General features: G+C 42.2%; 1 protein-coding gene across 1 annotated transcript in view; it reads right to left on the reverse strand.

Annotated features, from left to right (window-relative positions):
* Nucleotides 1-26,091, reverse strand: part of CLNK (cytokine dependent hematopoietic cell linker) — a 202,785-nt gene extending 176,694 nt beyond the window's left edge. Inside the window, exons 1-2 of the mRNA XM_042251655.2 lie at nt 25,898-26,091; nt 10,084-10,136 (exon numbers count right to left, since the gene is read on the reverse strand). Coding sequence (XP_042107589.1) covers nt 10,084-10,136; nt 25,898-25,948 — 104 coding nt within the window. The 5' untranslated portion in view covers nt 25,949-26,091. The remainder of the gene's footprint in view (nt 1-10,083; nt 10,137-25,897) is intronic.
* Between the last annotated feature and the right edge of the window lie 926 nt (nt 26,092-27,017).

Consider the following 27,017-nt stretch of genomic DNA (forward strand, 5'->3'; position numbering starts at 1 on the left):
AGGGAATTAACCTGTGTCTTCTGTGTCTCCTGCCTTGCAGGCAGATTCTTCACCTGCTGAGCCATTAGGGAAGCCGTTATATACAGATACTCTTGAGTATAAACTCCAAGACACAAGCAAGAGTGTTCTGAGCAGCACTGACAAAAGGGGAATCTGGAAAACAATCCAAATGTCTATTGATCAACAGCAATAAATAGTATTTTATGCACGTAAAAAAAATCTTACATAGGCATGAAACTGAAGGAATTATGACTAGCCACAATAGCAAAGGATTACCTCTGAAATGTAAGCTGGGATAGTCATAAACCAGATTGTAGAATGATGATGGCTATTACGTACAGAACCCAGATTATGCTCCATTTATGTATAAATGTCATATTACATCAGTCAGCTCATTTACTGGTCATAAGACCACTACAAAGAAAGCACTGCTATTATTTTCATTTCGTAGCTGAGAAAACAGACACAGTAATGTTTATTAACACTCAAGAACTCGAGTCAGACACGACTGAGGGACAATCGCTTTAACTTTCAAGATCTCATAATGGAACCAAAGGAAACAGTTATTAAAAACCAGGCAGTCTGGATGCACAATAGACCCTCTGGTGTGATTTTTTGATCTGAAGTTCAAAACCAAGCAAAACCAAATTATTGTTAATGATATAGCCATATATTGTAAAATTAAAAATAAAAGTGAGTGAATGATTAACACAAAATTCAGGACAGTTGCTCCCCTGTGTGTGTGAAGGGCTGGAGGTAAGGAGTTGTGATCACAGAAAAGTGAATGAAAACTGCAAAAATAATAGTAATTAAAAATGAGAACGAGTGAACATATCGACTGTTTTATTGTTCTTTGTACCTCATGCATATTTTATGGCGATTCTTTTGTTCCTATTCAATATTTAAAGCAATTGCAGATAATAAAGGAAGAGAATGAAACCTTGCGAAATGACAGAAAAAATCTTCAAGTTTGCTCCTCAAGAAGTTTCTTGTATCTTTGCTGGCAGAATCCTTAGAAAAGTCTACAGAAACTGACCTGGGTAGAATTTTCATTATTCAAAGTATTTTTGTTTAAACAAACAAAATGGCACCAAATGGTAGGATAAATGCTCTAATTGCAGCCTATTTACAAAGAACATGGCAGGGCAGCAAACATCCATCCCTCCAACATGAGATTTTAAGCATTGTAACCGAGATTCAGGCCTTTATCCTCCTTCTGGTTATGGATTGAAGAGCCTTCTTTTCCCATTGTTAAAGAGATATGGGAACTAGAATTCCACCAGCCATCATAAATTGCTAAGAAATTCTCTCTTCAATTACTTAGATTCAGTTCTGAAGCCACAAAATTCGAGTTATCAGTCAATGTAACACTACCCTTTATATTAAATCCTGGTGGAGCTTTTCCAGCTGCAGTGATTTCTTAAGTCTATCCCTACTCTTCCTCCATTTGCTACTTGGTAAATTCCCATCATTCCCCTAGCTCAGCTCAACTATCACCTCCTCTGAGGAAGTCTTCTCTAATACCACCATACCCTTTCCCAAGATATGCTCTCTCACAGAATAACCAGAACCTCTTCTGTGTGCCCTTGGCAATTTGCACACACATGGAACAAAGAACTCCTTAACTGGCCCTCTGCTTGCCCGCAAGGAGCTGTTTGTTTATGTCATTCTCCTCTGGAATGGATGTTTTTTCCAAATCCTACAGATACCTAAGTTGAATCCTGAATATCCAACAGCAAAGAGTCTAGCCTGTGGTAATAACTGCAATGATGATAAAAATATCAGACAAAGGAGTTTCTTGGTGGTCCAGTGGTTAAGAATCTGTTTGCTAATGCAAGATGTGTGGGTTTGATGCCTGGTTCAGAAAGATCCCATGTGCCACAGGGCAATGAAGCCCGTGTGCCGCAACCTCTGAGCCCCTGCTCTAGGGCTCAAGCACCACAATGAACAGCACCCCTGCTTGCCACAACTAGAGAAAGCCTGTGCACAGCAAAGAAGAACCCGAGTAGCCAAGCAAATAAAAATATGTAAATAAAAAGGACAAGATCTGTCCTAGTCACCTCTTGCTACCTCAGACCCTCCTCCAAAGCAGCGCCTTAGAAACAGTTTACTTTTTTCTCTCTTGGCTTTTAGCTGGATGGCTTCCTCTCAGGTTCTATCGTGCTATTGCGTTCTCAAAACTGGACTGAGCTGAATGGCCCAGAAGGCTTCCTGATCTTAAGCCTGGTGCCCAGTGACCCTCAGCCCCTTGCCTCTCCATGGGATCTCTCTCCCCAGGACTTCTCCACAGATCGGAGCTCCTCACAGCCTGACAGTCATAGCATGTGACAGGTGGACGTGGTCTTCCAAAGGGAGAAAGCAGAGTTGCCTAGTGTTAAAGCCTCTGCCCAGACTGGGTAGTGTCCCCTCTGCCATATATATACCACTGGTCAACACTGCCACAGGCCCTCACAAGCTAAGGGAAGTGGAGAAATTGATTGACTTCTGAATAGGGAGTGGTCAGGTCACACACTAGAGCAAGTGTGGTGGGCGATGTTACTGCTGCCGTGTTTAGAAAGTACCATCTGCTACAATATCTATTGGCTTCTGGTGTGCCAGACAGGGTGCTACACCTATTGTGTACATTGTTGCTTAACTGTCTCAAAACCCCTTTTAGATGTCAGGTGTGTGTAAAGGAGAATAGCAAGCAACTGGTAATTTGATCTTTATGGAGTATCCAACCATAAATGCTCGTTCTTATTTCTGATTTCTCTGCACCTTTATATAATTAAATACTATGTGATCATTATAAGCTATCATTGGGGGTCAGTTTCTCCAAACACTGGCCAGACTTGTAAGTTTCCCTGGGTGTGCTGGATTTGCTCATTGCAGGTAACGAAACAGAGCATTTTAACATTTGGACATGGTTAGATGAATAGAGTTTGTCAAATTTGTCTGTGGGTTGTGTTATTTTTTAGCAGTGGAAGAATATAAAATATGAGCTGCTTAAATGATGGAAGGTTCTATGGCTATGAAAATGACTTTAGTAACATTTGAAAATATTTATACTACATTCAAGTTAAAAAAATAAAATAGGATGCATAGTTGTATGAAAAAGCCATAAAGCAAAAATCCAGTAATGTTGACTCCTTTTCAGAGGTTTGATTAGTGGTATTTTTCTTTATGTAAATATATTTTGTATTTAGCAGTGAATATATATTACTTGAATGAGAACAATAAACTCAAAGATGAAAATAAGTCACAACCGTCTTTACTTTTTGTGATGTTTTTAAAGGCCACCCATACAAAGAAAAGTCCAGCCTTATGGCTAGTTAGCAGGAGACTAAGTTTGTTCATCTGGAAGCTTCCCAAGTGGTGGTAGGTGAGTTCAGTCAGCTAGTTCCATCCCCAGCTGGCAATTCAGCCATTAAGCGAGAAGAAAGTCTATCTTCACACCCCCTGTTGCCCCATCACCACCCATCTTCATACGTCTCAGGACTAACCACATCTGCTACTCTTGCAATAGTGTCTTTGGCCTTGTCTGTAGCCTCGGTCAAGCTCTCGCCCTGTATCTCAGCTATGTTCTCTCACAGCTTGTAGCTTTTTAATTGCCAGCCAACCACGAAGCTGAATCCTAGCTCCGTGACTTTGATAGCACCAGTGGGCGAGCCTGGTTGCCCCGAGAGTTGGTTCGTAATTACTACTGAGTAACTGGGAAGCCAGCCACATTGACTCCCCTGCTGGATGCAAGGCTCTGATCTCAGGATGCCCAAATTGCTGCTTCTCATTTCCCCAAGGTTTGGTGGGATTTACACTTATTAATTCCTGCAAATCAAAACTCAGTTGCTCCCTGAGGTCAAAGGCAGTGGTGTTCACATGTATCGGGAAGGGAAATAATGACCTGGGGTCTACACAAGATTTTATCATTTCATCGTAAAACTGATTATGCCACATCCAATACATATAGAGAGAAATATTTATTGGGACTTCCTGTGTACTAAACTTTGAACTGGACCCTTTCGAGAGAAGCTGATAGCCATTGCCACCCAGTGACGCAGAGAATTTCATCAGGAGAATTCTAAAAGAGAAAATATGCCCATACAAGGAAAGCAGTCATTCAGGTTGGGAATGTGTCCTTGGTGAGATTACACAGGATTATTTTCCTAATCATTGTGTAGCAGCTCAATTTGGCACAAAGATCATGGACTTTGGAGTCAGAGAGATGTGGCTTCAACTGACTCCGAACTGGGTGGTTATCCAAGGTGGCAGATCTTATGTGGCGATATGGGAAGCATGTTTTAGTGCTGAACAGCTAGTCAGCATGGCAGAGATCCTCCTGCAAATTGACTAGTAGGGTGCCTGGCCTGTAGGCCCTAATGGCCTGTAGGAATTTTTCTTTCTACCCTTTCATTTTCATAACTGGACAGTTGGTAAAGAATCTGCCTGCGATGCGGGAGACCTGGGTTCGATCCCTGGATTGGGACGATTCCCTGGAGGAGGGCTTGGCAACCCACTCCAGTATTCTTGCCTGGAGAATCCAATGGACAGAGGACCTGATGGGCTGCAGTTCATGAGGTCACAAAGAGTTGGATACGACTGAATGACTAAGCACATATTTTCATAACTAGATGCTGAATTCCAGTGAGTAAATTACTGTGGGAAAGTATCATTATTTTGCTTAATGATTAATGATTGGCATTGACTTGAAGCTGGCTTTGCTGATGTCAGTACAAAGATACCCTTTCTTACAATTTTTAAACTCACTGTATCAGAAGGTAGTGAGCCTTTTATCCTAAGACTATTCAAGAAGAGTCTCTAATTGGGTTTCTTTTGGAGTTGATGAAAATGTTCAGGCATCTGATAAAGGACTTGTATCTATAATGTATAAAGAATATGAAAACACTAAAATTGATTGAGGATGATGGTTGTACAATTCTGTGAATATACTAAAAACCACTGAACACTTTACAGAAAGGAAGAAGCTTTCAAGTGGGAACAATCTAACCAGCCATTCCTGTTCTATTTGTGTATAGGGTCCACTCATCTAAAAATGTATTTCCAGAACAGCAACCCTGAATACTCATTGGAAGGACTGATGCTGGAACTGAAGCTCCAATACTTTGGCCACCTGATGCATAGAGCCCACTCATTGAAAAAGGCCCTGATGCTGGGAAAGATTGAAGGCAGGAGGAGAAGGGAACGGCAGAGGATGAGATGGTTGGATGGCATCACTGACTCAATGGACTTGAGTTTGGGCAAACTCCGGGAGACAGTGAAGGACAGGGAAGCCTGGCATGCTGCAGTCCATGGGGCTGCAGAGTTGGACATGACTTAGTGACTGAACAACAACAATAGTACAGAACAGAAATAGGTAGAAAAGTTTTGGAGGTAAAGTGATTTTGAATTAACTAAAAGCTGAAATAGGCTTGGTGGTTGGTTTTAAACACAGTATACAGTTCCTAAAGGGGGCTTGCTTGGTGGCTCAGGTGGTAAAAATCTGCCTGCAATTCAGGAGACCTGAGTTTGATCTCCGGGCCGGGAAGATTCCCTGGAGAAGAGAAAGGCTACCCACTCCGGTATTCTTGCCTGGAGAATCCCATGGACAGAGGAGCCTGACATGCCATAGTCCGTGGGATCACAAAGAGCTGGACACAACTGAGTGACTAACACTTTCACTCTTCATAGGTTCTAATAAAGATTATGTGTGCATGCTGAAAAAAAAAAGGAGAGTCTTAATTCTATCTCTTAGAGCTATTACTAATGGGGTTACAACCATATGTGGAAACTTGAGTTCCATACCATTAAGACTCTCTCTTTTAGAGACAAACTTTTTTTAGCCATCGAAACTCATTCCAAAATAGACATGAGAGACAAGTTCCCCAAAGCAAGAAAAAAAAATGTAGTAAGTTTCGTTAGCTGATTTGATTGAGCCTGTGTTCTCATGTAATACTAGACTATCACAGAATAATTGTATTACCTGTGATAAGACACCCAATGTCGCATGCTGGGGACCATAGTGAAACAGTCTATTACTCCTAGAGTATAAAGTATTAAGTTAGATCTCAGCAATAAAACTGCCTCATAAAACTTTATAGGTAACCAGTGATATGTCCAAAGCCAAGGTCAAGATAAAACAAACCACCAGATAAAATACAGATCCACCATTTGCTTTCTAAATTCCTTAGGGCTAGCGATTCCAGATATTTTGAAATTTAGAAAAGTAATATTGTGCCTGTATTGAATACTATGTAATATTTACAATAAGTTCTGGAGCAACAGGTAGTCATTAAACACGAAGTGTGTGGGTTTTCACACTAAGTGGGATAAATGAAGAATGTACATTACTTCACTTCATCGAGGATCAAATTTTGTTCTCACTCTAGTTATCAAAAATTTTCAGTATTTGGAAGCCTCTTGACTTTGGAATTATGGCTATGGGATTGTCGATCTTATTTCAACACAAGCCTTAAAACACTTTGCTTTTGAAGAGAACTTGCTAACGTGGGACAATGATTATAACATAAAATAGTATTATTGAACGAATAACTGAAAACAATACAAGTTTTAAAAATAGACTTCCTGAAATTTCCAAATATTTCACAAGACATAGAACAATGAGAAGGATTGGTAACAAAACACGGTTATTTCTGGGTCCTAGGATAATTGGTGATTTTTGTTTTCTTCTTGGTATATTTGTATATTTTCTGAGATTTCCACGGAACTAAGAATCATTTTAAGGGTAAACAAAGTGAGCTTACTGTTACACCCTCTCAGCACATTTCAAAGGGGGCACATTGGGGCTGATTATTCCCTCATTAGTCCCTGATCTGAGTGTTTGAGTTCCCAAAGGAGCTGGGCCAGGGAGGGCATTTTCTTACTGGAAAGGCCTAGAAGTGGTCACTCTAATGGTCTCTTCCAGAATATCCAGAACCGCAGCACCACAATTCTTATCTGTTCTGTCTAGAATGATGGAGAGATACTGGAAACCAAATCGGGGGCTCCCGTATCCAGCCCCAAGGGTGTCATGAGCAGTGGGCCAATGTGATCAGTCTGCCCTAACTCCACCGGTTTGTTCCAAGGAATGAGGCTTTATGTAGCTTGATTAATTACTAAGGAGTCCAGTTGCAGAGACAGTAAATGTAGAATAGCTTGCTAATTTCAGAAGCAATTTTGAATCAGGACAGCTGGACTCTGTAACATTTGTGGAGCGTTCCCACCACTTTTACCTAACACTAAAATGCTTTGCTTAATGTACGACTAATGCTCTTGAGGGCAGGGGCTAGACCTTATTCATCTTCATAAGGGAGGGGCCTGGCTCAGTGCCCGGCATAGGATATACTATTCAGTAAATGTTTTTTTTTTTTTCTTTAAACTTTTAATTTTATATTGGAGTACAGCTGATTAACAATGTTGGGATAGTTTCAGGTGAACAGTGAAGTGGCCCAGCCATAGACATGCATGTAACCACTCTCCCACAAACTACCCATCCAGGCTGCCACACAACACCGAGGGGAGTTCCCTGTGCCATACAGTAGATTGCCCATTTTAAATACAGCAGACTGTACATGTCCATCCCAAAGGAGCCTCGTGTTAAATAGCAGAAAAGCAATATAAAGCTTAAATTTACTATCTCAACCATTTGTATACTGTCCAGTCGTGTTAAGTATATTCATGCTATTGTGCAACCAAACTTCACAACATTTTGCCAAAGCAAACTCTATATACTTTAAACAGCTACTTATTTGCCCTGCCCCAGTCACTGGCAATGGCCCTTCTACCTTCTACAAGGAGCTCAGCCCAGTGTCCTGTGACAACCTGGGGGGTGGGATGGTGGGGAAGATGGGAGAACAGTTCAGGAGGGATGGGACATATGTATACCTGTGGCTGATTCGTGTTGCTGTGTGGCAGAGGCCAGCACAATATTGTAGAGCACTTGTCCTCCAATAATTATATTTTGTTCTGTACTTATCAAAAACAAATGAGCCAAAAAAAAAAAATAAATACACTCACTGAAGGAATTAAAAAAAAAAGGGAAAGAAATTGACACTAGATGGATGATGCTTGAAGAGATTATGTTAAGTGAAACAAGCAATAAAAATCAAGTACAGTAAATGCTTTTGACCCAGCTGATATATTTGAAGGGGAAAGCGTGTGCATATATTTGCACTGTGCATGTATCCATATGTGTGTGGATGTGCATAAATATATAATCTATTTCTATGACATCCTTTCATTTATGTTTATTCATTCTTTGTAAAAATGCCCAGTGGCTCAGAGTAAATAGCTGTAGTTACAAAGGCCATTTAGAATTTCACATTAGAAAATCAGAATTCTAGATTATGGAATTGTAAGATATCTTAGACCAGAATTTTGCAAGCTTAGCTGCAGGTTAGATTCAGTTATGCATTAATAGAACGGCCCACTGTTCAGGTATTCTGATTTCTTTGGTCTGGGGAAAGTTGCTGAAATTTTGTTTGGAGCTTCCTTGATGATTCTAATGGTCAGTCAGATTTAAAATCTACTGCCTTGAACTAACTGGGTTAATGATTTTCAGAGGAAGGCGTGCTCCCTCTAAGGTGCAGCAGAACAAAATCTTGTGTGTATGTACAGTGCGTATGTTTGTGTGTGTGTGTGTGTGTGTGGAGGGAGAGAAGAAAATTTCCATTTCACACTCATGTAACCTTTGATATGTAACCGCCTTCCCCGAGTTGACAAATATTCGAGATACTTCTGCAGGGTACTGCGATAGAGACAGCTCTGTGAACGATGCCTCTACAGTCAGATGCTGCTCAGACTTTAACAAGGTTATATAAATCAACTGGGGATCTTGTGAAAGTACAGATTCAGATTCAGCATCCTTAGAGGAGAAAACTCATGATTATGATGTTATGATGATTTGATTTTTCTGGCCTGTGTATGGGCAGCTTCACATCCAATATGACTCTACAGCTGAACTCAAAAAAACTACCCTTTGGGAAGGTTGATGAGAGCAACTGCTGAGGGACCAAGATCTGGCTAAAAACAAAGCCATCTCAAGTCATGAAAGGGAGACACCAGTCCTATTTAGGAAGGAGATTATTGGCACAGAGCAGAATTGCAGAGAGAAACAGAAGCAAGGACTAAAGGGGAGGGACTCACGACCTCCAAGCCAGATAGATGTCCACAGCAAATATTGCTGAGACTGTCAAAGTAACCCTACTTTGCCGCCCAAGAGGGGTCTAAGTCTCTTGTTGGGCTGTGCTTCTGTGTCACCCTGGTGTCAACCACGTGTCCAGTGCCCACCTGTGATACCAGGCATCATCTGGTTACCATGGGCTACCCCTGGGCAGTCTTCCTCTCCAGGCCAGATCCTTCTTCCCAGGGGAAGGGTTAATATATCCAGGGAGTTATTAACAGGTAAAACTTTCTGAATATTGTATGGCTATAAAACGACAGGGCAAAGCAACGGGTTGATACTAGGTCTCCCTGACCCTGTAATCCTTGTTTTTTTCTCACACGACTGCTCTTTTCACACAGAGGAGAAAAACAGTGCTGCCTCTCCAAAGGCAAAATAAAGCCCGTAAATAAACAAGCAGGTTGATTTTAAAATCAGGGCACCCAATACCCCCAATTTAAAGGACTTTTGTTTTTCATCATAAATATTTCTTACACTTTGGAGGCCTGCTATCTTTTTTACTACCTCCAAAATGGGATGACTTTTTGCTGATGCAGATACACATTGAGACAGTATCCTAAACCAGCAGCAGCATCCGCTCTGGGTGTTCCACAGACAGACAGTTGAATTCCAGGCTCTCTGCTGTGGGAATAAGTGTGCATACTGCGGTTCTATTAATTCTCATTTCACACCCTGATGGGAGGTGGATGGGTGGTATTTCTGGATGCCCTCCTGGCATTCCTTTGCTGGGTATCTAGTCTCTGCCTAACCCCACATCCCCAACTGCACTGGGGAAGAACAAGGAACCTCCTGCAGAAATCGCTGAGCAGCCACACATCCTCAAGCCCGGCCTTTCCACATGGGCACACTGCATCCTTCCGGTAGCGCTCCCCAGCACCCTACTCGCGTCCCCGCGGAGGAAACGCGAGATGCGCTCTCGTGGTACTTACGGTCTGTTCATCTTTCTTGGCACCCGGCAAATGAGAGGGATCTTCAACTCAGCCTGCGGAAACAAAAGCAAGCTCATTACTGGGCCTTCCCCATCATGTTTTAATTCTGGTGAACAGGCTCCTGTCGCTTCCTGTTAAAACGGGATACAGGTGGCAGCTTAGAGGAAACGACAGAGAGAGAATCAATCCAGGTTGATAATTGGTTTATTTCAGGAGGGGATGGGGGAGAGGACGTCTTCCCTGACATGCTGTCCTCTTTCTGTCAGTATTCATCCAATCTGCCCCCCGGGGAGCTGGGCTATCCTATCCCGAGCAAGCCTGGTTTTGCCTGACGTGCCATTGCGTGCTTCCCCTGGGCGCCCAGGGCGCATTAGCCCGAGCTCTGCTCTGGGGAGCCCATGTGCGTGCAGAAAGGATGCTTTTCCTTTCAGAGTGTGACTTCGCCATGAAATATTTATTGGGAGTTACATTTATACACCGCTTCACGTAGGACACCACAGTTTATTTGTGGCTTGTATTTGCTTGCGTTGGAGAGATCATTAGTCCCACTTACCATATAAATCAGCAGCAGAGACCCTGAGAGTATTCAACAACGACTTTACATCCATGATCCCCATTTAGCTGCACAGAGACTCTGGGAGGTATAAAGGATATTACCCATGGGATCAGTTGGGGTTCCAGCAAGAAACAGATGGCACCCTCAAATTGGGTAATTTGAGAACAGTTTAATAAAGAGACGGTTTAAAAGGTCTGGGCAGATTGTAGGGGATCCCAAAGGACCGTGAAGGACCTGAGGGACTGTGACTGGGCATGTGCCAGGAGGGGTCGAGGGAGCCAGTGGTCACGGGGATCCAGAAGCAGGGCTGATGGGAAAAGAACTGTGACTTTCGGGTGAGGCACTCATAGGGACTGAGCTGTGGTGGGTGGAATAAAGATCTACATCTCATGGGTCTCCTGCCCTGAATCTCTTCCACTGACCAAACTCAACAGGAAGCCAAGTGTGAGGAGCCATTGGTATGACTTCTATCCATCAGCCTCCTAGAGCTCCCAGCTAGTGCAGTGAGGTAGAGAGTGGATTTCACTTTTAAAGAGAATGAGATCCTTGGAGATTAAATTATGCGCCCAAGGTCACCCATCTGCAATAAGAGCCCAAATCTACAGGACTCAAGCATTCCATCTTCTAGCAATTCAACCATATTGCCCACTGAGCTTTAGGTACTCCTAGATCATTCTGCCTCCCATATGCCCATCTGTCCATCCACTCATCCATTCATTCATCTATCCAATAGCCATTTACTGAAAACTAACTTTATTCAAACATTGTGCCTTCGCTCCAGGCATGCCTAAAACTCAATATAAGGTAGATTCTATTCTAACTCCCCCTATGATTGTTGTTAGTAAAGTGCTTTGTAAAAACAGGTGCAGATAAAACAGAATGAATTCTGACTCTGTCTTGGACAGCCCAGGTGATCTTCATAAAGGAGATCATACTTGATCTGGATCTTGCAGATTAAGTCATCATCTTCTTGATTTACGGAAGTTGTTCTGGGTAAATGGGGTGCCATGTGCAAGGGTATGAAGGTATAAGAATATATAGTGTGACACAGAGACTTTGCACAGCTTGATGGGATCACAGAGGCCAGCAGCTTGGATATTGGTAGCATGTGGAAGAGAACCTGGGAAGGTCTACTGGGTTTTGATTGTCAAGGACCATGCGCAACAAAGGATGGGATTTGGACTTGAGCTGTGTGATCTTGGACCACTGACTTCAAGAAAGTTACTAAAAAACTGGGACTAAACTCCAGTTCCCCAGATACCCTATGTCCTACCCCACAGCAACCCTCACCCTGTGCTTCTAGGTCAACAAAGGACATAGGGAAAGGGGGGGTTGGCCATTAGGTACTCTGGCCATTCTCTCTGGATGAGTGTGGAGTGTCTAGTTCATGGCCTCTTTGTAAGTAGTTTTGTCCAGTGAGGAAGAGGACTTCATCAATGTAACACAAACAGTGGACGTCAGTTACTGGAAGAGTCCTGGACTGAAAACTGACTTCCAGTGCTGTCGTTAACCAGTGCATGACCTTGTAGGAGCACTTGGCCTCTCCTCCTTTATAAATGGGGATGTCCATGTCATCCCTTTCCATTATTAAGTGTGAAATAAGCTGATGCCTCTGAAAATATCCTACAAACTATAAACATTATGGAAATATGGATGTGCATTCCCTTGCATAACAAAGTAAAGCTTGCAAGTTGTTTTAACATTGGTCATATTATATTTGGATATGTATGGTTATGGACAGGCTTCCTTGGTAGCGCAGCTGGTAAAGAATATGCCTGCAATTCAGGAGACCCTGGTTTGATTCCTGGGTTGGGAAGATCCCTGGAGAAGGGATAAGCTACCCACTCCATATTCTTGGGCTTCCCTGGTGGCTCAGATAGTAAAGAATCTACCTGAAATGTGGGAGACCTGGGTTCAATCCCTGGGTTGCTAAGATGCCCTGGAGGAGGGCATAGCAACCCAGTCCAGTATTCTTGCTGGAGAATCCCCATGGACAGAGGATCCCGGTGGGATACAGTCCATGGGGTAACAAAGAGTCAGACACGACTGAGTTACTAAGCACAGAGCATGGTTATAGACATTGATTTTTGGATATTACTATTTAGAGGAATTCAGTGACTTGATTACAGTAATGCACAACAAATTTGTAACCCCTTTTCCACTTTGGGAGCATTTATGATTTTGAATGTCTTGCTTATAATTCCTTCATTCCTTTGAGTGTATTAACCAGGAGTTCAAAGCTATGCTGAAATGAATCAAAATAAGGCTATCTTTGTGGAGGGTTACCTACCCCTGTGCCTAGCTTTTGGCTTGAGCTTATGTATAGTGTGAAGGAATCACAGATACAGGGTATTTTCCTCTAAAGCTTATATCCTAGGATCAGAGGCCTTGGGGAGGTGGTCAGGAAAGCTCTTTTCCAGCCATCCCCGGTGTAGCCTTGAACAAAGCATTGGAATGTTTTGGACCTCATTGTTTTTTCATCTGAATAATGAAAAGGTTGGGCCCAATAGATCTCTTCCAGCTCAAAGATTCCTTTAGAAAATCCGTTAAAAAACTGCAATCCTTCCATACTTGGTGACAAAGAATGGTTTTAAAAAGTTGGAAGTATGTTGTTATGTTTCTCGTGTTTTATTGTCTTCTTTAATAGAGCTCCTTGCAGAGCAAAATTGCAGAAAGACTTCTGACAAAGTGCTAACACTTAGGGCATCAGCGGTGGACAGAGGAGCGGCTGCGGAAGGAATTCTTAGCTTTTGCTTTGTACCTAAACCTTTGAAAATTATGCAGTCTGTAACATCAGTGCTTATTAGGTTTGTATTTTAAAATCTTAATAAAAGTTTAAAAGAGATTTTTACTAGCAGCTTTTAAGAAATGTGAGCGATCCATTGTACAAAAAGAATTTTAAAATGTTTTGAAGGGAGCCCAACTTCTCTGGCATTTCAAAAGCAAAACTGGGGTCTTACTGACCCATATCAGAGGACGAGCCAGCCAAGTGGTGCTGTCCACAAGACAGAGTGGATGGCACTCCGTGAGGTGTACAGGGCTGCGCTCTACTCAGAATGTCTAAGCCCCGTCTGAGAGCTCTGAGGTCTTACCTGACCTGAGTCATTTTTGTAAAGGATGTGGTGAGAATGGGATGTGGTGAATCAGACAGAGTTTCATGTCCGTCAGTTCTACAAATGTGACCTATTAAAGACCATGCCCATCCCTTCCCGACATATACAGTTTTTAAAAAGATGGAACGACCACTGAGCATCTACTGTGTGTCCCCAGTTGCTGTCACAGTAACCCCATATGATCTGTATTATCATCCTTATTTTATACAAAACCAAACCAAACATTCATAGGTGGTAGGTAGCCTGCTCTATAAGATAGTTTTGCAAACCATTGGCCTTCAAATGTTTCAGTTAGGTGTTGGGACACCTTGTCTACCTGCTCTGAGCCTCAGTTTGCCTATCTGTAAAATGGGGGTAACATAATAGCTGTCAGTAAGACTATTGTCAGGAAGACACGAGAACAGAAGGTAGCTAAGACATGGAGAAATGGTGATTCACATTAACTTGAACTTTTATAATTAAATGCCCTATGTCACTTTTGGGTTTTAGTCTCCAGAAATAAAAAGTGCTTACCTGCAAATCATGACCACCAGATGAGGGAGGTATGGATTCTTTCTTGGGTTGGCCAAAAAGTTCATTTGGATTTTTCTGTAACATGTTATGGAGACCTGAACAAACTTTTTGGCCAAGGCAATATATTGATGCCTCCAAAAGTCTGAGTCAGTTTTACCAGGCTGGAGTCCAGATATTGATATTTTTTAAATACCCCAGGCATGTTACCGGGCAGTGAGGCAGAGGAAGTGGATGTAGGATCCTCAGTCCACTCATTCCCATCTTCTCAGCACCCACCACTCGCTAACACTTCTCACTCTTACAGAAAGTACAGTCACCACACTTGATTCTCCTAGGTCCTGCATGCACGCTCAGTCACTGCAGTCGTGTCTAACTCTTTGTGACCCCATGGACTGCCTGCCAGGCTCCTCTGTCCATGGGATCCTTCAAGCAAGAATACTAGAGTGAGTTGCCATGCCCTTCTCCAAGGGACCTTCCCTGACCCAGGGATCAAACCTGTATCTCCTTCACTGTAGGCAGATTCTTTACCCCTGAGCCACAAGGGAAGCCCCCACCCCACCCCCCACCCCCAGCAGTCCTAAGCTCATCCTAAATGGAAACTCAGGAACTCACCGCTCAGCAAGAATCCTCCATATGTTTAGAGTTATTTCTGAGTTAATTTCCAGTGAAATGTTGAAAGGAAATCTACTTCTATCTCAACATTTACGACACAGGTCAGAGTGGTAAAGGCCGCCAGGCAGCAACTTCTAGGTCAGGTCTTGTCTGTAGGCAAAGAGGAAGTAAAATCCAAGTCCATACGACCATGGTGTTCTTAGTCACTCGGTCGTGTCTGACTCTTGAGACCCCATGGACTACAGCCCGCCAGGCTCCTCTATCCATGGGGATTCTCCACGCAAGAATACTGGAGTGGGTTGCCATGCCCTCCTCAGAATTTACTCATGTATTCAGCAAACATGTGCTGAGGTCTGCTAAGTGCTGAACATGGTCCAGATACTAGGGATTAGACACCACAGAGCAAGGCTCTGCCCTCATAGCATTTGTCTGCTTTTTCCATAGTACTTCATTTCATTTTTTATTATTGCTTTATTGAGGGATAGTTGCTTTACAATATCGTGCCAGTTTCTGCTGAACAATGAGGTGAATCAGCTCACACATGTACACATCCACGTCCTCCCTTCCCCCCGCGCCTCTCGGTTGTCGCAGAGCACTGAGCTGAGCTTCCTGGGCTGTAACAGCAGGTTCCCGCTGGGTACCTGTTGGCACACTGTGGTGCGCATAGGTCAACCCTAGTCTCCCAGCTCATCCCTCCTTCCTCCCACCGTGTCCACGTCTGTTTTCTATGCCTGTGTCTCTATTCCTTCCTTGCAAATAGGTTTATCTGTACTACCTTTCTAGGTTCCACATACGTGCATTAATATACATTATTTGTTTTTCTCTCTCTGACTTCACTCTGTCTGACAGTCTCGAGGTCCATCCATGTCTCCACAAATGACCCAGTTTTGTTCCTTTTTAACGGCCGAGTAATATTCCATTGCATATAAATGTCGCATCTTCCTTTTCATTCCTCTGCGGATGGACATTTAGGCTGTTTCCGTGTCCTGGCTATTGCAACTAGTGCTGCCATGAACACGTGCACACACGTGTCATTTTGAATGATGGTTTTGTCAGGGTACACAGTCAGTAGTGAAATTGCTTCTGGGCTATACGGTTGTTTTATTTTTACTTTTTAGGAGACCGCCATACTGTTCTCCATAGTGCCATAAATAACTGTAAGGGAGTGAGATTAAAGATGTATATTTATAAATAATAGAGGAACATAAGGAGCTAGTGGGATACAGTGGAGGCATGCCCAGAGGGGATCCACCAGTTCCCTGTGAGTCAGGAAATTCTTCCCAAGGCCCCTAAAATTTTCCTCAGAAATAACCCTGACCCCTACTTGGGACATGATAATGGGAGTGGGGAAGGGTCTCTAGGCTGAGGAACGTTTCCCCACATCCCCCACTGCCACCCCCAGGTCTGCAGATCTTTCTCCAGGAATCTCCAGGATCTAGAGGTGATCTGAGATTCTGAGATAAAATAGCATCATTAGATACTTGCCTTCATTCAGGCACCTTGAGAGGCTGCAGCACCCCAGAAATGAGGAAATTTCATCGCATTTTGTGCATTCATTTTCTATAGGAACTGGGGCATTGATTTCAGTTTCTCTTCCCAGTTAGCCACAGAAATAAAGCCAAAGCGTGGCTCTTGCTGAAAGGGAAGTGAAGCTCCAGTGCCATCTGTCAGTCACAGCAGGGCGCTTATTACAAATGGTGCTAACATGTCCAGAGTTGGTTCTGCCATGGGGATGCTGCCTGCATCCTGCCTGTACCAAGAGATTGTACCCGGCTTCCTAGGTCCCGTGGTCAGAAACAGTCTGAGCAGGAAGAGACCCTAGGCCTTCTGGGAATCCATAGGAAGAAGATACCTTTTTCCTTTTTCATGATGCCTGTTTATTTCTCCAACTGCATTAAGAGGTAGAGGCCAATACAGGGCTGATCATAAATGCCACGCCGAGTGCTAGAATTGCCTGAATGTACACCAGGCTCCAAAGCCTAAGAGAAAGGGCTGGAATTTGCTCGCCATTAATTTATTTTGCCATGTGCATCTATGCTTTCATTTCAGTAATACAGTTCCCCTGGGGTTTACAGACCCCTAAGCTTCTGGGGTGCCCTGGTAGTCCAAAATGAACCTGTTTGAGAAATAGCTGTTCCATCTTATCCTGCCCTCCCTATAAGTCTCTTTCACCTCCCTCAAGGTATAAAGAGGGCCATGTCAAGAGAGGTACATGGCTTGACTGGGATTCTGAGAGTAAAGGGGTTCCTACCCTAGTCATCCATTTGGGCCATTAATCCCACCATTTTGGAGATGATCCCAAAGATTTGCTCACTTTGTAGGTTGAAAAGTATTTTGTAAAGGTAATGGATTTGATGGTTAAAACACATCAATATTTCAGAAAAAAACTGAAATTAAAGAAACAAGATTCTATAGACTGGGAGCATGCTTAAGACCTCCAAAAGAATGTACATTAAATTTGGGCATTAAAACCAGAAAAGCTACTTCTGAGCTTGTAACCCACCTGGAGTCTCAGTGGATGTGTTAGGAAGGAAAGAATTGCTTTATAAATAGATGGAATTTGGAGGAGAATCTTAATCCCAAAATAATTAATACCCTTATGGTATCATAAGCAGTTTAAATAATTGGAAACATGTAAAGTAACAAATCACATTTCCTTGTTATCCAGGAGAACTCTTGTTCTCCACTGGGAGTTCACCCATGCTACCAAACTGAGACATTTTTATCATAAATACTTCTGCTGCATTTCAACCTGATCTGAAATTAATATTTCATGAAGGGAAAACAATGCTTTTGCAGTAAGGACATTTTTTTTTTTTTGCTCTCAAGTATTTCTCAGTTATTCCTCAAAGATGAAGCTTATAAAAATACTAGCCTCTGTTTATTGCAAAGTTTAAGAAACATAGTTGTAATAATGATAAGGTACTTAAATAGATATAGGAAATGACCAGAAGCAAGCTAAGAATTGCTGAAGAGGATGTTAGAATCAGTCATAAAGGTAAGGTGTGTAACTGCAACCAAAACTGGGTCAAGGCTGGAGGAACAGGTCTAAATTAAAAGTGGATGCTTTTTTTCATTAAAGCAAGAAAAGAAATGAATATAAAATAAAGGCAACCTTCATCTAATTCCTTATACAATCACACCCAATATACATAAAGTGATGGCTGTTATTTGGAGTTGAAGGAGGGTGTGACATGTGGACATTTGCATATTTTGTGAAGAGGGGCAGGAAGTGTGTGTGTGTGTGTGTGTGTGTGTGCATGGTGCACAAATTTTGAGCAAACATATTGAAATCAAGATGTCTCAGATGCAGATATTCATTTATTTGGTCCCAACCGTATGTAATTTTCCTCTATTTTCATATCACAAATGAGAAAGTTACATTTTAAAGGTACACATAGTTAGAGAAAGATATATGCTGATTGGATTTCTAATTCTATGTCCTGGTCAGGACAATCAGCTAAATTTAATTTAACTTTTAATTTTATTGGATTTTCGATGAATGGAGGCATTTGAAGTCAAGTGGATTGCTATTATAGATTTTTTTTTAAAAGAGTATGGGAGATTGCTTTCCTAGTTTTTCTATTAAGTATGGACATATTTTTACAAAGATTTTGCAACTGTCTTGATAACAAATAATTCCCTTCAATATCTTAAGGCCATGTTCATGTGCACCCATTTTTTATTTTAAGTGATTTTGAAAACACCCTTAATGAACTGGGTGCAGTCTATTGCTTTGGAATTTATTCCTGTTAGTGCTTTTGGTTTTCAAAGCCATCTCTTTTTCTCTTCTGCGGAGAGAGTTCCTTTTTTTTCCAGTGGCAAAATTAGTAAGATTTTCCCCTGCCCCGCTTTCCCTTACTTTGTAATAAATGGCCTCTCTATCCTCTCTTCTCCTCATTCACTCATTTTGCTTTCACGTGTTCCCCTCTCCCATTTGTCCTCCCTTTTTCCTCAACTTCCTCCTCCTTTCCCTCCACCCTTCCCCTTTCTGCCCTTTTCTCCTTAATATTATTTTACTGTTCAGATAAAATGGAACTAGAGCAAAATAAAATGCAGATTATCAGGAGCCTAGTTTGGTTTTCTTATTTTTTCTAAGTTTACTTGTTGACCCCGCTCCTTTTCTCATTTGGCACTCAGAGATGATGCTGGAAGCACACTGACCAGGGGCAGGCACTGCCAGGCCTGGGTTCCCGGGTGGCTCAGTGAAAAACAATCCCCCTGCAATGCAGGAGGCACAAATTCGATCCCTGGGTTGGGAAGATACCCCTGTAGAAGGAAATGGCAACGCACTCCAGTATTCTGGCATGGAAAATCCCACGGGCAGAGGAGCCTGGTGGGATACAGTCTTTGAGGTTGCAAAGGAGTCTGACATGACTTAGTGACTAAATAACAACTGCAGGCCCAGATTAATCCCAGCTGTGATGAATTCTCCACTGATTGATTAATGCATTAGGGCAGAACCAAAAGCAAATTTTGGGAAAAATAAAGATGTAAGAAAATAAACTGAGATTTAGGGATGGGCCTATCTATTTATCTGTCAATCAGAACATACAGGACAGCGGACCTCCCACAGATGTTTCGTGTCCAATGGTGAAAGCATTGTTATTCTGCAAGCACTCATTTGTTAGACACCTGCTGTATGCTAGTCATCTCTGAGGACCTGTTTCACCATAATGACTTCAAAGAAGTTTGAAGGAAACCTAAAAATACATGAAGAGGCCTGAAAAGCCAGTATTCCCTGATGGCTCAGGCAGTAAAGAATCCGCCTGCAATGTGGGGGACCTGGCTTCAATCCCTGGTTGGGAAGATCCCCTGGAGAAGGAAATGGCAACCCACTGCAGTATTCTAGCCTGGAGAATTCCCTGGACAGAGGAGCCTGGCGGGCTACCGTCCATGGGGTTGCAAAGAGTTGGACAGGACTGAGGGACTTTCACTTTCACTTTCAAGAGTAATATAATCTAATAATAATGATAATGTTGATGATGATACTATTTACTGAATGCCAGAACCCTATTCAGGACATCCTGTGTAATTTAGACTCCATTGTAAGGCAACAATCTGAGTGACCCAGATTTTTCAGTATTGAACCATTCTGTCATTGTGTTGAGCACGAGTCCTCTTGAGCCAAATCTGTCCAGCAGACACATTCACAGTATGGATTCAGATGAGACCATCACTTAATTTGTGACTTCAAATGCATTTAGAACTTAACTCCTGAACTGAACTTCCTCCATGTAATTAAGGTTTTCTTTATCCTGTTTTCTATTCAGGATTACTTCCCTAGCCAGGGGCAAGTCAGGTCTCTAAGTCCAGCTCTGCCAGATAGTACAGTGAATTGTACAACTTGAGCTTCTATATCTCTCTTCTGAAAAAAATGGGCATATAAGACCTCATGATCATGGAAGTGAAAGTATTTTGTAAACTATTAACTGTTAGGCAAATCTAGTTCAACAAGTAACTACTGAGCAATTTCTATGTACCATGAAGAATACTGAGGATATAAAATTGACAAGGAAAGTATTCTAAAGGAATTGGCATCATTTTTTCATTAAACCTTTGTGTTTTCAGGGGATAAGTACATTTGGGGAGTTGGAAGATACTCCTAAGGCTTTGATAAATGGCTGATTAAAATAAATGCAAAAATGACGAGATTACCTTTCTGTAGAAATCAGCTTATAATAAGACTTCTTTAGGTCAACATTCTTAGAGACCCAAACTCCCAAAGATTCTAATGACAGTTTGTCCAAATATAAAATAACTCATGATAACAGTGCTAAAAATGATAATGTAGCCACTCTCATTTATATTTCACTTCATACTTGTTAGACACTATAGTATGTAAATTTTACATACTACATCTCATTTCTCACCACACATTCAGAAGTTAGGTATTGCCAATTCCAATTTGTAAATAATAGCCTAAGTTTCTGAGAAGTTAAATAGCTTGTCTAACATCATCCTGCTAGGAAGGAAAGGTTTGAACTAAAACCCAGGCTATCTATTTCTCAACAGATGGATGGGGTGGTTTAGTAGGGAGGACTTGGGAACAGAAATAGGAGTCTGGGATGAGCAGAGTGTGGAGGGACTCTGGGAGGGTACCAGAGAGAGACGGAGCTGGCCAGCAGATCCCTGGACTTGCCCAGCTCTATGAATATGCATAAGTAGCCATGGGGTGGGGGGTAGGGCACAGACTGACTCCTAGGTGCCTATCAAGTCATTAGATCATCAGTAGCTGGGCAAATCCAGCTACTGTAATGACACAGCTCGGACTCTGTGCTCATCAAGCTAGCTCCTGACAGTTATTTGATATCTCGTGTAGATTTACCTGCTGGGAGGGAACTTACAACTTGAATACACCCTTCACACTTGAACAAAGTCACAGAAGATGGATGTATGGGCCAGAATACCAGAGTGAGACAATGCCCTCAAGTCCTGTTAACTCAGAGTGCCTTGTATAAAATTAGTCTTCTGAATTTGCTGATTTGATGATGAAACATGGGGCCTTGGGTGCCCTGTAAAGGCAGATGTTGGGCTTGACTACTGGCCACCCTTCATCTTTACCTCTTGCTAGAATCAACAGAGAAGACATCACAATAAGGGCTGTGCCCTCAAACACATGGCTACTGAATTGCCATGTTATGTCCAGACCTTTTGGCTCATCTTATTTCATAGGGCAAATAGCTATTCACAGAGCCATCTAAACTGGTGGGGTTCTAATTCTCAGGCTTAGATGTTTGGAAAGCAATGTTTCAGTGAGCATCACCAATGAAGTACAAAAATCCAAACTCACACACATATTTTACTATTGCTAATGGTATATCTGGGAGTCCTAAAATGCTACTGGTTAGTTGGAAGGAAAGTGATGCCATGATCATGACCCTGAACACATTCAGCAGGGCCCTGATGGCGTGCAGTGCAAAGAGCAGGAGCTTGGGATTTCAACAGACGTGGCTCCTCTTTCTGCTGTGAAATGGACACTGTATGGAGTCTCTCTGAACCTTGGTATCCTCTTGTACAGAGTGAGAACTAATTTATCTACTAAAACAGTGGAAAACAGTGAGTATTCATTGCCCAGAACACAGCAGGCATTCAAATGGCAATTTTTCTGGTCACTGGTATTTGGAGAACATGGTTAAAATTAAACTGATTAACCTTAATTTTGAATAAACATGGTGATGATTCCCAAAGTATTCTATCTGCAAAAGTAACAAAAATAGCAAAATTTCTATGATTACTGTTTCCCGTAATTCTGGTCTTCATGATCATTTTTCTTTATCAAGCCACTCCTATCTAACCTGTATAATCTGATGTTTCTCAGCCTTATTGGTAAGTTACTTCGCCAAATTGCTGAAAATTTTGTTCAATCTGTTAAAAATCTTAAATCTGACTTAGATTTAACTATTTATCTCTATTCAATAATTTAACTCCTTTGAACATTTTTCTCATGCTAGGAAGCGTAGGCACAGCCTGGAGCAACCGTCCAGAACTCAAGTCTTGGTGGGCCTTGGCGATTGCCTACGAGGGTGAGCCTGACTGCTTTGTGTGATGGCATTTGTAAAATGTTATTTCCAGTACTAGCTCAGCTACCTGTTGTGATGTGGCAGCAACACTAAACAGTTGCCATTTATCTGTTTCCTGAATGTCTTATCTGTGTCAGACACAATATATGCCTTCACTTTCATCCTCATAGCAACCTCTAGTGTGTACTAACCCACACTGTTTCAAACTACATAATACAAACAACAGCTAACCAAAACTCAGAGAGATTGAGTCATTTACCCCCAAATACATATTTAAATCACACACCGCATTCATATTCACTTTGGCTGATCTCAAAGCCTCTTTTCCATATCACCATACTGTCCATCCTCATCAACTTCTTGAGCCTCAGTTTCAATATCTAACATTGCCCTGCCTACTTTATTAAGTTGTTAAGATCATTAAATTTAAAAAAGAAAAAGTGCCCAAGGACTCTGCTGATTCTATGAGGCTATGCAACTGTGGTATATTACTATTCTCTAATGAGATTATTAAAATAAAATATTCATAAAATTTTCTATATTAATAAATTTCATGCTGATTGTGAGCATGTTTTAAGCATAAGGCCAGAGCTGATGTGGGGTAAGGAAAAGAGAGTAATGGAGAAAAAAAAAACCCATTTATTGAGCACATACTTAATCGTCATTACTTAGTTGCTCAGTCATGTCTGACTCTTTGCAACCCCATGAACTACAACATGCCAGGCTTCCCTTTCGCTATCTCCCAGAATTTGCTCAAACTAGTGCATTAAGTCAACGATCCCATCCAATCATCTTATCCTCTGGTGTCTCCTTCTCCTCCTGCCCTCAATTTTCAACATCCGAGTCTTTTCCAATGAGAAAGAGAAAACAACAACAACATTTATTGAGCACATACTAAGTATTTTTTGCCAAAATGTTTGGGTTTTTCAGTTACATCTTACGGAAACACTCAAATGAACTTCTTGGCCAACCCGATATTAATATATGCTGTATGTTATTTGATATACATATCATATTATAGAGGCTAAAAAAAGTTGTCAGTACTAGTGATGTGCTCTTGCTCCATTATAAAGATGTAGGACTGGAGGGAATAAAGTAGCATATCTGGTCAAGCTGTGGAATTTGGATCCTGATCAACTTACTCAGAAGTAAAATCCTACAGTCTTTTCAAGAGAGCACCTGACTTATGGCAAAGTGAGCTAGAGACAGGTTCCTGGGCATTAAGCCAGGGTTGGCCAGGTGGTACAGAAAACCATAATCTTTGGTTTTAGAATGGAGTTGTTCATAAAATCATCTGAAAGAGCTCCTTGGAGAAAAGAAAAGCAATGTCACCATTAAGAGGGCTGGGGTAAGGATGTCCCAGGTGGTTAAGAATCTACCTGTCAATGCCAAGGACATGAGCTTGGTCCTTGGTCTGGGAAGATTCCACATGCCATGGGGCATCTGAGCCTGTATGCCACAACTATTGAGCGTGCAGTCCTACTGAGGTTGTGCTCCCCAGCAAGAGAAGCCCCTGTAATGAGAAGCCTGCACACTGCAATGAAGAGTGGCCACTTGCTGCAACTAGAGAAAGCCTGTGCACAGCAACAAAGGCCCAGTAGAGACAAAAATAATAATAGCTAATTAATTAATGAAAAGAGGGCTTAAAAAACCACTCTAGGAATGGACTCAGAGTGAGCTCTATGATGCTGCAAAGGAACAGTGGCCACCTTTTATATCAGCCAGAATCAGGTGCAAATCAGGGTAGTTTTCTATTCTGTTACTGATATTAGTGATGGGACAACTTTGGATATTAACTTGGCCACTCAAGTTCTTCATCTGTAGACCAGGCAAAACAATATCTAACTCTCAAGCTTGGGTGTAAGGATTAAGTGAGTTAATGCATATAGACTGGTTCACTTAGTTGCTAAGTCACGTCCGATTCTTTATGACCCCGTGGACTGTAGCCCACCAGGCTTCTCTGTCCAAGGGATTCTCCAGGTAAGAATACTGGAGTGGATTGCCATAGACTTGTTGGTAAGAGATAAATAAACCCCAGTTAACCTTCTTGCTTTTCTAGGGCATATTTTATCTTAAGTTTCTCGGATAATTTCTGAAACTTTGTTCTTTCTCTGCTGACCTTTGCCTAACTTACAACTGACTTTTCGATTTTTGAGAAAACTGTTCCTAGCCTACAACTGACTTTCTGATTTTTGACATAACTGTTCCCTGTGGTCTGGGTGGTTCTTGAAGATCCAAGGGAATAGCATTGAGAGGTCATGCTGCAATAGAGGGGCTTCCCAGCTGGTGTTAAAGGATCCACCTGCCAATGCAGGAGAGATGTAAGAGAGAACGATTTGATCCCTGGGTGGGAAAGATCCCCTGGAGGAGGGCATGGAAACCCAGTCCAGTATTCTTACCTGGAGAATCCCATGGACAGAAGAGCCTGGTGGGCTATGGTCCATAGAGTTGCAAAGAGTCGAACATGACTGAAACAATTTAGCATGCACACACACCACAATAAAGAAAGATAATTAGGTAAGTAAATGGGTACATCCTAGTGAAATCAGTATTGATGGAGTCCAGCTACATCAGTATCCTTTAAAGTATAGACACTTTGATGACACATTCTCTTTTCTGTCTTATTCTAACTCTATCATTTGTTTATCTCTAAGAAGAAACATCTAGAAGAGATGCCTCCTGGCACCCACAGAGGGTGGGCTTTTCGCTCCAACTTCACTCTCCCTCTTGAGCTCCTTGCCCCTGGAGACGGAAGACAATGAGCATGATTGCATAGTCCACACTCCTTGAGCCCAACACAGAAAAAAAAAAAAAAAAAAAACCACTTCAATTTAGAACATTTCAGAAATATTCACCCACAGAGGCTCCAGGAGTTAACTTCTACTTTCAATGGCCTACTTTGAATGGAGGTTGCCTTTCCAGGTGGCTGTTGTCATGAACATCAGTCAAGAAAGCTGGTGACCAGCCTGACCTTAAATCTGAGTCACCAACAGTCAGGAGAAGATTGAAAACGTTTCATCTTTAAATTTTTGTGGGTCAGTATCTCAATTCTCTCTTCCAGCAAAGAAAGGGATCTTTAAAAACCGATCAAGGGAGCTGGTTTCTTTTCTCCCTTTCTATGCTTTATAGACGGCCCAGCATTCATGTTAGAAAACACCTTTTATTCTTGCTGTCAGCTCTCTCTCTCTTTTTTTTCATTTTTATTTTTACTTTATTTTACTTTACAATACTGTATTGGTTTTGCCATACATTGACATGAATCCACCACGGGTGTACATGAGTTCCCAAACATGAACCCCCCTCCCACCTCCCACCCCATATCATCTCTCTGGATCATCCCCGTGCACCAGCCCCAAGCATCCTGTATCCTGCATCAAACATAGACTGGCCATTTGTTTTTTACATGGTAGTATACATGTTTCAATGCCATTCTCACAGTCAGCTCTCTCTTAATGGTCCTCTATGACAGTGAGATGAGGCTGGCCTACAAGGTTTACCTGAGCAGTGTTGGGAGTGCAAACAGCCTTGTGCTGAGATGTCCCTTGCATGAGGGGTCCGTGAGGGCATTACGGAGAACTCCAGGAGCCAGTAATCCAGGAGGCAGGGGGTTCAAATATTCTCAATGTTCAGCAGTGTCCTTCAGCAGAACTCTCTTCCTAGGTCCGTTTAGGTTTGGTTTCCTGTGAAATGCAGCCGCAGAGCTTGGGTGGTGTGACCTGTGTAGGGCTGGGACTTCCTTTTCTTGAGTTCAGTGCAGTAAATGAAGCTATAGGAGGCTGAGGTCTCCAACCCGAAGGGTGTCCTTAAAGACTCATGAGGTCCTCATGTGGCACTTTGAAATTACCAGAACATCTGGAAACATTGCTGAGTAACATGGAAGCATGTGGGTTTATATGTACATGAAACGCTGATTTGGCATCAGTAGCTCAGCTGGTAGAGAATCTGCCTGCAAGGCAGGAGACCCCAGTTCAATTCCTGGGTCAGGAAGATCCACTGGAGAAGGGATAGGCTACCCACTCCAGTATTCTTGGGCTTCCCTGGTGGCTCAGATGGAAAAGAATCTGCCTGTAATGCGGGAGATGTGGATTCGATCCCGGGTTGGCAAGATCCCCTGGAGGAGGGCATTGCCACTCCAGTATTCTTGCCTGAAGAATCCCCAGGGACAGAGGAGCCTGGCTGGCTTCAGTCCATGAGTCACAAAGAGTCGGACATGACTGAGTGACTCAGCACACAGCTCAGGAACATTGATTTATCTTGTGACATGATGTTGCTGATGGCTTCCTGAGACATCCCCTCTTCCCCGGGCAAGGCATATGGACTGAACCCTTCAGGTATGATGTAGAGAAAGAGGAGTCTGGTCTTTTTCTTGCTGTACTAAATATTTAGTTATGTGATCTTGGACAAGTCACAGTTTATTTCTCAACCAGTTTCCCTGTCTATGATTGAGGAATAGTAATGTTTATCTTTTAGAGATATTCCAAGAAATGAATGGAATGATTTTCATTTGTTCAATAAATGCATGGGGAAAAGTTTGGGGAACATAGTAGTTGCTTAGTATATTTTGATTTTGTTCTACCTTAATCTGAGTTCATTTAGACTGACAGCAAGTCCTTGTAA

This window comes from Ovis aries, chromosome 6, assembly GCF_016772045.2.
Source record: "Ovis aries strain OAR_USU_Benz2616 breed Rambouillet chromosome 6, ARS-UI_Ramb_v3.0, whole genome shotgun sequence".
NCBI classification, from domain to species: Eukaryota; Metazoa; Chordata; class Mammalia; order Artiodactyla; family Bovidae; genus Ovis; species Ovis aries.